The sequence below is a fragment of the Phalaenopsis equestris genome, unplaced genomic scaffold, assembly GCF_001263595.1.
Source record: "Phalaenopsis equestris unplaced genomic scaffold, ASM126359v1 Scaffold220193, whole genome shotgun sequence".
NCBI classification, from domain to species: Eukaryota; Viridiplantae; Streptophyta; class Magnoliopsida; order Asparagales; family Orchidaceae; genus Phalaenopsis; species Phalaenopsis equestris.
In genome coordinates this window covers 28,941-41,815 of record NW_018238495.1, presented here as the reverse complement: position 1 = coordinate 41,815, position 12,875 = coordinate 28,941, and the positions used below count along the sequence as shown (strand labels likewise).

Genomic DNA, 12,875 nt, shown 5'->3' with positions numbered 1-12,875 from the left:
AAAGGTCGGGCGGTGTACCATTAGGCTGGGTCAGTTATGTGGGCGGCATTGTGAAGCGGGTCTGCGGGCCTTATTGAAGTGAGTCGGCGGGTTGGTCTGTGTGGCCCGTAGGCGGGCACAAAGCATGCTTGAGGCGCGGATGACTGCGGAACGGGCCAGGACCACGTTCCAGCGGGTTGGAGCTTATGCGTGGCCTAACAGGTCATGTTGATCCACGTGATCCTTTAGGCGCTATTGCGTGGGATTGCCCATAAGCCGACGACGGGCATCACATTTTCGGAACTACGGGTTTTTCTTAGAAGCAGTCATGCTAATCACAATCTGTGGGTAAGGCAGTCATGGGATGGAGCTCAATTTGGCTTAATCGGACTATTTGAGATATGTTTGTGGGATAGAAAGGATTCGGGCCGTTTGTGGACATTTTAAAAAGTTATTTTTTAAGTCATTTTGAGCATTTAAATGGGCCAAAAAGAGGAGGAAAAAAGTGAAGTATCCCAACTTATTTTTATGCGATCAATGAAGCTCCCCTTTGACATTGCTACTGCCCATCTCGGTTCTCCCAACCTATTTTTGTGCAATCAACGATGTTCTCCTGGCCTACTAATTGGAGTCTCCCATACTGTTTGTGCAATCAACAAAGCTCTCTATCACATTACTGCTGTGCTTTTCGAAGGAGATTTTCCACGTTGTTATCATGCTTTTCTGAGATTTTCCTCCAAAACAAAGATTGACAATCACGCGGACTGAGTAGTGCCTTATTGTTTCGTAAGCTGGAATTTGTAGTTAGAGGTTAGCACTTCAATAGAAAATGAGGCAAGAATTGTAGGAGTGCTGATGGGTTGGCCATGTTTTTTGCGTTGCGAGCCTGCCGACATTGGTAAACTAATTTTCAATAGATAGCAAGGCTGCCAGGATTAAGAATGACGGGTTTTGAAATAACCTGGATGACTCTCTAAAAATTACTGAGAATCGGAATCTGAATACCCCATTGTTGCAGTTTTTGCGTAAGCGCAGAAACAATGTTACATTTAGTGGTAATATGATCGATATCTTCAGGGACATTGCACCATCAATGGCAATAAGTCTCCTTTGCAAGGCCTCTTTTAAACGACCAACAATTGGTTGGTATAACATCTAGAACAACTCGTCTCCAAAAGAGTCTTTCACACGGATGAATCCTTAATTTCTTGAGCCACCTGATCTTTTTTATGTGTGTGCTATAGCGAGGCTTCATAAGAGAGCCATAATTGTTTTACCCGTATGTGAAGAGATGAGTTCCACCTCGTCCTTCTCGTGATGGTTATAAATGGGAATTTGGAGTATAAGCTTGCAAAGATGCTCCCTGAAGCCACGTTGCAGGTTCATGTAGTCCCAACCAGAGGAATTACGAAATGCGAGAGGTTTTTCTCAGTTTCCAGCACATTAACAAATGTAAGCCATTGGTTAAATGCCAAATTCCAGAGGGTATTTTTTGTGTTGTTATCGTGCTTTTTGGATGAGATTTTTCATGGTGCTGTCGTGTTTTTTAGAGGACATTTTCTGTGCTGTTGTTGCACTTTTTAGAGAAAATTTTCCGCATTGCAGAGATGCCAGTATGGGGAGAATCACTTCCCACTGAAAATGAATGGAAATACTAAAACTTTGAGAAGGCGGTGTCGACACTATTTAAAGATAAGCTAACTCTTTGTTTGAGAGCATGGATTACCGAGCTTGCAAAGATCAACCGTATTCTTAGCGAGCACAAGAATAATAACTCCATCAAAACGTGAAGACTTTACATTCTTTTCAAGCAAGGATGTTGGCTTTTGAAGAAGTGAACATGAAGCTGTGGATCTTCTAACGATTGGGAGGATTCTGTAGTTGATCATTGTCTCTTTTTTTACCGACTTGTTGTAGTTTTTGTACCATGTGTGTTAGTCTTTGTATCTCTTTAATCGCCTGATGTGGCATTTGTATGTGGTGACAGTGTGTTTGTATGTTCGTCTTTCTTCTAATTGATCTAGTAAAAATTTTGGCATTGTTTTTTAGGTTGTTTTTGCCCTTCTTTCTGAGTCGTTGTCACCTGACTTTTGGGATGTCGCTAAGATTGATTAGTCAGAGTGCGTCCGTTCGATGGCCGCGGCTTGTAGTGAAAGAAGTCAATTGTAATCCATGAATGATGTAAAACTTGTCGTAGGTTGTATAGCCGGAGAATGTGTTTTACGGCCTGTAATAGGCAAAGTCAAATGAAATGCACCAAGAAATTTTGACCTATTTGGAACTGTTATTCGAAACGTTAACTTGACAAATGTAACTTTTGATAGAAGAGTCGAATCGGGTCCCCTAAAGACTTCTGATTAAGCCTAGAATGAGGTACAAAAATATTTGTCATTTCTCGATACTGGGCGTATGTCAAAATGGGCCGTACTTTTTTTTTGGAGATATGGCTGCAACCATACACAAGAATAATGTTTGTTTGTTAGTTGTTGCTTTTGAATTTGTTGGCCTCAATGAGGGCATTTTCTATACGAGCTTATAAAGCAGTCCATATATTAAATCTTGAAGAGATCAATTTCTTTATCAAGTTGAAGAACTCCAGTACAAAAGAACATCAGTACGAAAGAACTCAAGTACGGTGAGGGGTGGTGAGGAAGTGCCCTTCGCTATGGAAATTGCCCCTAGTATGGAAGCAGTTCTCAAAATCTTGATGTATGAATGAGACGTAGGATGACTATCCTGCCACAATGGTGTTCAGGACGTTAGTGTGAATGACCTTTTGAGATTGCAGTAATGGTTGCCGTAACATGTCAGTAGCTTTCATATACTTGATGACTGAATAAGACGCAAGAAGACTACCCCGTCATAATCGTGCCCGATATGTTAATGTGAACGACCTTTCGAGATTATATTAAAAGTTGCTTGCAAAGAATTGATCTTCAAGTGGTACAAAAGAAGCTCAATTGTCAGTTGGATACTGTATATCGTTGGGAAATGAAGCAGAGGCTTGATATTTGGGACTTGAAGATTATGTCGAATGGGACTTCATTTCTCATAGATGGTGCCAAATTGATGCGTATCAGAAGATCTGCAACAATAGATTGATCATTTAGCGTGTTAGCGTTTAATGAAAATCCAACAAACCCTCGGGTAATTAAAGTGAGGTAGAAACATCAGAATTTTTAGGTGGAAAATCTTAGAAAGTGGAAAAAATCACGGGGCTTAGCTTAATTGGAATAATCAACTATTTAATAGTGAGTATACAGACTCACTCTTCTCCTGAGTTAGAAAAAATGGAATTACAAAGCTGATGATAGTTGTAACGGGCAGTGAAGGCCATAATCGATTGCTATTGAAGTGATAGTTCATCGTGAATGTTATAGATGGTGGTCATATTGCCAGCTTGTCGTAGAGGTCATAGTTGAAAAACATGGTAGTAGTTGGCTATATGGGTCGTAGATGGTTGTTTCAGGTGTGTTGGTTGGTCACATTGGTCATAGTAAGAAGCTGGGGGAGTCGTGAGCCATGTAGGATGAAATTGGTCACATTGGCCGTTGTGGTGAGATGCAATAATGTTCGTATGCCATAGAGGATGGATTTGAGAGCTGCATGAGCTATTTAAGATAACGTCCGTAGGCTGCAAAACTTTGAGTTAAGAGCTGCATGAGTTATGATAATGTCCGTAGGCTAGTGAGACTGAAGTTAGGAGCTATATGAGCTGAGATAACATTCGTAGGCCGCAGAGGGTAGAGTTGGGAGCTCCAACATGGGAATTGAGAGACTACAGACGTTATCTCAGCTCATACAACTCCCACTCCAGTCTTGATGTTGTGAATATGAAGAATATGTTGAATGAGATTTTGTTTCCCATAGTTGGTGTCAGATTGATTCGTGCCGGAAGATCCATCTCAGTAGAGTGCTCATTTGATTTGTTAGTGTTTCATGAATATCAGCACTCCTGTAATTAAAGTGCCACATAGAGACATTAGAAACTGTTAGATGAAAAATCCTAGAAAAAGAAGAAAATCACGTGGCTTAGCCGAGTTGAAACAATCTACTATGTAATGGTGAGTACACAGACCCACTCTTCTTCTGAGTTAAGAAAAATGGAATTACAAAGTTGATGTATAATGATAATTAAACAATAGTAGCTGTAACAGACCATGAAAACTATAGTCAATTGCTATAGAGGCGGTAGTTCGTCGTGAATATTGTAGATGACGGTCGTAATGCTAACTTTTGCAGAGGTCATAGTTGAAAGAAAAAGTAGTTGTTGACCATATGAGTCGCAAATGGTTGCTTTAAGAGCATTGATTGGTCACATTGACCATAGTAGGGAGTTGTATGAGCCGTGAGCCACGTAGGATGTGGTTGGTCATATAGGCCGTGTTGGTGAGCTTCGTAATGTCTGTTTGTCACAGAGGCATTTTGGAGCTCCATGAGCTATAAGATAACGTCCCTAGGCTGCAAAGGTCGGAGTTGAGAATTGCATAAGTTATGACAACGTGTGTAGGTCGGAGAGGCCGAGCTAGGAGCTACATGAGCAGAGATAATGTTTGTAGGCTGTAGAGGCCAGAGTTGGGAGCTCCAACGTGGGATTTGAGAGTTGTATGATTTGTAATAACGTCCATAGACCGCAAAGGTCGGAGTTCGGAGCTGTATGGGTTGAGATAACGTTAGTAGGCCTTAGAGACTAGAGTTAGGAGCTAAATGAGTTGTGATAAAGTCTGTTGACCATAGAGGCCGAAGTTGGGAGCTGTATAAGCTGAGATAATTCTTGTAAGTCACAAAGACCTTAATTGGAAGCTACATGGGATAAGTAATGTAGACCGGTCACAGAGGCCAGAGTTGAGAGTTGCATGGGCTGAGTAATTTTTGTAGCCTGTAGAGGCTGAAGTTTAGAGCTGCATGAGCTGAGGTAACGTTCGTAACTTGTAGAAACCAAAGTTTGGAGCTGGATGAGCTGAGGTGATGTTCGTAAGTCATAGAAGCCAAAGTTTGGAGTTGCATGAGTTGTGATAACTTCTGTAGGCCGGAGGGACCGGAGTTGAGAGTTACATGAGTTGTGATAATATCTGTAGGTTGTTGTGACCGGAGTTGGGAACTGCAATGAGAGAACTCCATAAGTCTGAAGAAAGTCACCGTATTCTGAGTATGACAGTTGTGAGTAGTTGTTGCGGGGTGCATTAATCTTTGGGAGGCATCTTTGCTCTGTTTGTGGGGCATGTCGTTGCACCGTATTTGGGGTGCGCGTTGCATCATCTTCGAGGCATTGTGGCACTGCTATGTTGTGTGTTTAGTTATTGCACAATGTACACTCAGATTCCGCAGCGCCCGTCATGATTTTGCAAGCAGCTTTGTTGCAATGAGCGTGTACGACGGTGGTCTATGGCAGCTGGCGCACGGTGGTCGGCGATACTTTGTGATTGCATGAGCGGGCAGCGTTTGTTGAACTTTCAATGTATAACGCTGGACTTCAACTCATTCTCCTCCAAATTTCAGGCTTCCCCCGGTTCGGTCTAGGTTTCGTCGCAAGATTGGGTAGGCCTCTATTTATAGAACCTGAGAAAGACATCCCTGCAAATAAGAATAAATCATGATCACTCCATCGAACAGCTCGGAGAGGTTCTCTCGATGGATAATATTTGGCGAGCATGTAAATGCATTAATGAAGTCAGAACTGTGTTGGACTCGTCTTGTCGAGACTCACGATTCGACTATAAGTTTGTCAGATTGAGCACTAGAAGCTTCCTAAAATTGCTAAACATCTCGAACTGGGCTTGATTTGACTTGGTTATTGCTAATTTTATTGTCATCGTGCTTATTTCGTCGAGCCGGTCAGTTTGACTGTGCATTTGCTGAAATTGGAGTTCTGGATGATTTTTAATTGAAGTTTGAACGTTTCTTTCTCAAAAAGTTATATTGAGATTTGTGTCATGCCTCGAGATTTGTGCCGGAGGATGAAAATGTGTTAATGGCTTATCAATTGCTAAAAGTCGCTGCTACCTCTGGACTCTAATGTTTATGGCATGCTCCATCTATGGAAGTTTTATTGTCCGTTTTTCTTTTATTGAATATCGTGGTTAGAATAAGTCTGTAGTTTGCAAACTTAGTGAACTAAGACTGCATGTTCTTATACTCTCTCTAAAGTTATAGTGCTAAAGTCTAATCTTCCTCCTGGTTTAACTCGTTCTCCTTTAGCACAATTTTATTCTTTATCAGCTGCCGTTTTCTGTTCTCTCCAGTAGTTGGTGATTGTATTTGTGATGAATTTTTGTTTTAAGGTCACTAATATGCTGAAATTTAAGTGCAGCTTCCTTGCCGGTTTTATCCAAGTAAAAACTATCAACATGGCGGATGCTGATGGAAATAAACAGCTTCAGACTGACCAAAATGAGAAGGTCGAAGAACTAAACAATGACCCAGAAACAGTTGGTCATAAGGAGCAAACTTCCATGCCTTCATCTGAAGATGAGGTAACTTTGCGATTATGATTTCATCTCTTTCAAGTACAAGTTACAATTTATTGGCTTGGGCTCTGTAAAATTTGATAGGGAAGATCTTAAATTTAGATTAAACAATATTTTTCACTCTTTTGAAGGAAGCAGCAATAAAAAAAAAGTATGGAGGAATTCTGCCCAAAAAGCCTCAACTCATTTCAAAGGTGACAAATTTTTCTATCATTTAGGAACCATTTGCATCCTTTTTACCTCTTTTGATATGTCTGTAGTTCTGTAATGGATATGGTAGAGACTTCTTTTATTATCTATTCATTTCATGAAATTAAATTTTTTTTCCTGCAGGATCATGAACGTGCTTATTTTGATTCTGCTGACTGGGCTTTAGGCAAGGTACCTGGTCAATTCTAAAGCTAATGCAATATCATTAACGTGTTTGCCAATTCATATTAGAAGTTTTATAAAATAATGATTCAGACTTTTGCCTGAGTGAAAATAAAATCATCACATTTGAGGTGGTATTACGAGAGCTTGTAGGATTTAAAGTCATGCTCTAGTCACTACATCAAACTGCATGATTAATTTAACAAACTTCATTGATTTTCAAAACATGATTCTACTGAAGCGACCAAATTATCCCACTGAGAAAAATACTTCCTTATTTATATTTTTAAATGATAAATTACAGCAAGGAGTAAAGCCAAAAGGACCTCTTGAGGCGCTCAGGCCAAAATTGCAGGTATGTCGTACGATTTTGACCATAGTTTTGTTCTATTTTCCTTGTTGATGTCTATAATCATGTTTTCTAACATGGAAACTGCACATATCCATTTTTCACATTCTTTTTTCACCCCCGGAACTTCAGCCCACACCTCAACAGCAAGCACGTTCAAGGAGATCAGCTTATGCATCCGCTGATGGTGAAGGTATTTATTGGCTGGAGCTTCCAATTTATCTTATTGGCCCTGCAGATATTGATTATTTTGTTCTTCCAATTTATCTTATTGGCCCTGCAGATATTGATTTTTTTGTTCCTCTCTCCCTCCCTCTCTCTCCCTCTCTCTCCCTCTCTCGGTTTTCTTAGAAGGTGGAAATGCTGGTTTAGAAGATGCAAACAGCCTATAGTTGAAGCACCATTGTTGTTACTTTTTATGAGCTATTCTTTTTTTGGCAGCTCTCGGAATTTCCCGCATATTGAGATGTATTTTGGTGATTCCGTGGTTTCCATGAATAAGTTCGAAGCTAAATCTCTGTTTTTTGGTTTTGGTATTGGAAAGAAATGGTTGCAGCATGCAGTGGCTAAGACTTTTAGTAGCAGAAGTCACGTATGTGCTATTTATTATTCTCATTGAAAACGTTGCATTGCTTTCTGGAATGGATGATAAGATTTGTGTCTTCCTTTTCAATCATCTTCGTGGAATTTATTGATGTTTAGCCGTATGTGCTGTTGTTTCTCACTATAAGATCCTGATTTACCCCAGGTATCATCGTTTGAATTGAAAATCTTGTTGTAAGGCTTTGTGGAATAGAGTGCTCACGAAGTGTAATGTAAGGCTTGACCTTTATAAACTAAACATGGTGGGAGATAACTAATTTGAAACTAAATCAATTAATTGATTATGTTAAGGTGAAGTGCAAATATCTCATAACATTAGAATGATGTATAAATGTAAGTACAATTACGTAATGTATAGCAAAATAATACATGATACATGATTGTTGACTGGTTAGGACACTAATAAGTATGCTGGCAATATTCTACTTGAAATTTAGCTATAACCAAATTTTGAAGGGAACGGCTGGTGTATTAAAAATTGAAATAATATTTTAAATTATTTATTATTTGAGAAGAATTAATGAAATTAAGACTACATAAACTACAAAGTACGTAAGGATTTTTAACTTGTTCAACCAAACATTAAAAATCAGCCTATTTCAGGGATAACCAAACCCAGGTTTAGGATTCAATTATAAAATCAATAAATCCCATTCTCAAGAGTGTTGGGGGAGAATGCTTATAAAACATAATCACAATGAAATTTTTCGTAATCCAATTAAAAAATAAAAAATAAAATTGACTTAAATTTTGCTAACATTTAATGAAAATATTTAGCAAATAAAATTTGAAGTAAAACTTCAATCGAACTTATGGTCTGTCAATTGTCGCAGAAATACCTTGTTGTTTGTAAATAAACTCGTATATGTTTCTCAAGCTTAAAGATGTGTAGATATTCTTTTGAAAGTTTCTCGCTTTTGGTCAAGAATGAAAATAATGAAATTTGGCTCTAAAATTTGTCTTAGAATATTTTTCTTAGAATATACTTATGTTTATAGATAAAATAAATTTTATATTATAATTGGTAATAATAATTATATTATTATTAATGTTTGAATATATTTAAAAGATAAATATTCAATAAATCAAATTTAAGTGCAACAATAATAAGCATACAACAACAAACTCTTATCCCACTAAGTGGGGTTGGCTACATGAATTATTTTTCTTCATTGCGTCTTATTGATTGTGTTATTTTCATCTAGTTTTAATAGATTAAGTTCATTTATTATACAATATGTACAAGTTTTTTTAGGTCTACGATTTGCCTTTCTTAACATAGTCGAATCTAAAACGTCTGCTCTCCTGACCAGATCATTAGATGATCGCTGTTTCATGTTACCCAACCATCTAAGATGACTCTCTCTAATCTTATTGGCCACTAGAGCTACACCAATCCCATCACGAATATATTCATTTTGCATTTTGTCTCAAAGTGTCAAGCCACTCATCTACTTTCACATTTTGTCTCAAAGTGTCAAGCCACTCATCTACCTAAGCACTCTCATCTCAGAAACACTTAACTTTGTTTTGTGCTTTTCTTTTAAAGGCCAATATTCTGTGCTATAAAGCATTGTGCGTCCCACCACCATCTTAGAAAATTTTGCTTTCCGTTCAGGTTGTACTTTTTTATCACATAATAGGCAGGATGTATCCCTCCACTTCAACCAATCAACTTGAATTGTGCTAATAACATCCACTTCTATATCACCATCATTTTGAATAATAGATTCAAGATATCTAAAACATTAAGGCCTTTTAATGATTTGATCAACCATAATGACAACTCTACTACTAGAGCAATTATTATTAAATTTACATTCTATGTATTCAATTTTAGATCTACTCAGACGAAGGCCTTTAGACTCCAATGTAGACCTCCATAATTTATGTTTCTTTTGAACTCTTTCTTTAGTCTTATCTACAAGAAGGATATCATCAGCGTAAAGCAAGCACCAAGGTACATCCTCATTCAAATGTCTAGTAAGAGCATCCAAAACTAAAACAAAAAGATATGGCCTAAAGTCGATCCAACTGAAATTGGAAAATACCTAATCAAACTTCCTTCTTTTCGAACACATGTAATAGCTCTATACATATTTTGAATGAATTGTATATAAGTCATATCAATATCTTTCTTCTTTGGAACTCTCCAAAGGATATCTCTTGGAGCTTTATTGTAAGTTTTTTTTTTAAATTAAATAAAATCATATGAAGATCCTCCTTTTTCTCTCTGTACTTCTCCATCAAACCTAACAATAAATATAAAGCTTCCATAGTAGGCCTGCCCGACATAAATCTATACTGATTATGATAAATCTTTGTATCATATCTTAACATATATTCAATTACCCTCTCCTATAATTTTAAAGCAACTTAAATCCTCTATAATTTGCACATTGTTATGCGTCCCCTTTATTCTAATAAACAGGGGCCAAAATATTCTTACTCCTCACAAGCCTTTTTTTAGTTTTTAAAATAATATTAAAGAGTTTATTCAGCTAAAGAACTTCCAAATGTCCTAAATATTTTTACACATCAATTGAGATATCATCATGTCTTACTGATTTTCCACCCTTGTTTTTCTTTAAAGCCTCATCAACATCTTTTTTTACTAAAGTGAAGGTAAAAATAAAATTTTTTATGATGATTAAAGACATTAAGATCATTAAGTTCAATCATATTTTTTTTGAAAATTCATTGAAAAGTTTATCAAACAAACTCACCCATCTATGTTGTATATATTCCTCTAAGAAAAACACGTTTTTGATTTTAATCTTTAATATACTTTTTTTGAGTTAAGTCTTTAATTTTATTTTCTCTTTGTTCGGCTAGTTTATACAAATATTTTTTACTCTCTTTAGTATCTAATATATTATAAAGATCACTAAAAATAAAATTTTTAGCATCACGAATTATTCTTTTAGACTCTCTATGGGTTACCTTATTATTTTTTTAGTTCTCTAAGCTTTTTCATTTAAATTAATTTTTATAACAAAGTTCTTATATTTTGTCATTTCTTGCAAATTACTATTCCACCACCAATTTTTTTATTTATAAAAATTTTTTCTTTCATTTCTTGCAAATTACTATTCCACCACCAATTTTTTATTTATTAAATTTTTTTCTTTCGATTCTCCAAGTACACCTTTTGCCACTTGTTTAATATTGCTTGTTACTTTTTCCCACATAGAATTCACTTTGTATAAGCATCCGAAATCTTAAAATCTTGAAGTTTAATTATAAAACTTATTTTATTTATGTTTTTAGGTGCCCCCATCTAATTCTATGATAATATTCCTTGTATTTTTTGTCCTACAACTCTTCATATTAAAATCTAGAACTAATCATTCATATTGAGTATTTAAATTTTTACTTGAATGGCCTTACAATATTTATATTCTCGACAATCTTTTTTTATCATGAAAAAATAATTAATTTGTGCTTTATTCGATCCATTCTTATAAATAATACTGCTCATCTCATTTATTAAATAAAGTATTAGCAATAACAAAATTAAATGCTAAAACAAAATCTAATATAGTTCTAGCTTCTTCATTAATCACTCCAATATCGTAGCCACCATGAATATTTCTAGAATCTTTTATTAATCTACCAATATGTTCATTTAAATCTCTTTCAACAAAAAGTTCTTTCTTTAAGGGGTATTATCTGTATTAATTCATCTAAGTCACTCCAGAATTTTATTTTTGAACCTATACACAAACTAACTTGAGGTGCATAAGCATTTATAACATTAAAAATTATAGTATCAACAACAATCATTTAGGATTATAATTCTATTTCCAGTTTATTTAATTTTTGCAACATTATCTTTCAAACTCTTATCTATAATTACACCTACACCATTTCTAGTGTGACTCATACCTGAATACCTAAATCTAAAACCTAAGTTGTTAATCTCCTTAGCCTTTACTCTAACTCATTTAGTCTCTAGATAAGATATTTATCTTCCTATGAATCATAATATCAGCTAATTCCATTAATATAGTAGTTAAAGTACTAATATTTCACGATCTCATCCTAATATTAGTTTATTTTAGTTTCATGGACTGACTTCTTTTCTTGCATTAGTCTGCATCAAATCCATCTTGTATGATATAACCTTTGGATGTTTAAAATAAATAGTTTATATATGCACATATTTATATTGCATTAAATTGCTTACTTTCCATTGGAATTTGTGAAAAGAAAAATGAATGATAATATTCATTCTATTAATTTCTGATAAAATATGGGACAAATCATTCCAAAGTTCAATTAAGTATATGGAATTATATGGCTTGGAATTCAAAAAAATTAAATGGAATTTCAAATGGATGTTGGTATTAAAAATAAAGTTTTGAATTAGATATATGTATGTGGGCTTCAACATACCTTGATTTTAATAAAAATAATTTGTTGCTTACTAACTAATAATTTAGAAAGTTTTTAGGTTGGATAATTTAGAAAATAAATTTTACAATCAATAATAAAAACTAATTCATTTTTATAATAAATATATTTAGTTGTCATAGCAATATAAAATAATTATAAAATAATATATAATTTTAACTCTAAATGACTTATTAGATATAATATAAGACAAATAAAATGCGACACTATTTTAAGACAAATAAAATGTGACACTATTTTCACGAGTTATAGAATTAAATTACTTCGTCTTAAAAAAAATATATGTATAAAACTTTACTTTTTAATTTTAATGCAAAGATGAAAGTGACGAGATTACGATTAAGAGTCTAATTTGTTGGTATAAAATAGTTATAGATATAACAAAAAAATTCATTTTAACGTGTTATTTTGTTAAGAGATTTTCTAACATGTTCTGGACTGTTTCATGATTTAAATAATTTTTATTAAATTTAATAAAGATAGTTAGCTAAGCACAAATCTTAATTCTAATTTGATCATATAGAACTTGAGCTTTCATCTTGAAATCTAGACTTCCTTGATATAGATAATCACATGTTTCTGAATTTTCTCCATAAGAAAATGTTAGGTTCACCAATCATGTATTTGTTATCATCAAAATTATAGAGCCAATTCTCTCCTTTTTTTATGATGACAAGCCTATGTTGGCC

General features: G+C 35.1%; 1 protein-coding gene across 1 annotated transcript in view; it reads left to right on the top strand.

The window, feature by feature from the left end:
- The window catches only part of LOC110037485, a 37,906-nt gene extending 29,885 nt beyond the window's left edge, over positions 1-8,021 (top strand). Inside the window, exons 2-7 of the mRNA XM_020742140.1 lie at positions 6,290-6,452; positions 6,578-6,640; positions 6,780-6,827; positions 7,123-7,173; positions 7,300-7,405; positions 7,451-8,021. Of these exons, the coding sequence (XP_020597799.1) occupies positions 6,290-6,452; positions 6,578-6,640; positions 6,780-6,827; positions 7,123-7,173; positions 7,300-7,405; positions 7,451-7,518 (499 nt within the window). The 3' untranslated portion in view covers positions 7,519-8,021. The remainder of the gene's footprint in view (positions 1-6,289; positions 6,453-6,577; positions 6,641-6,779; positions 6,828-7,122; positions 7,174-7,299; positions 7,406-7,450) is intronic.
- The last annotated feature ends 4,854 nt before the right edge of the window (positions 8,022-12,875 follow it).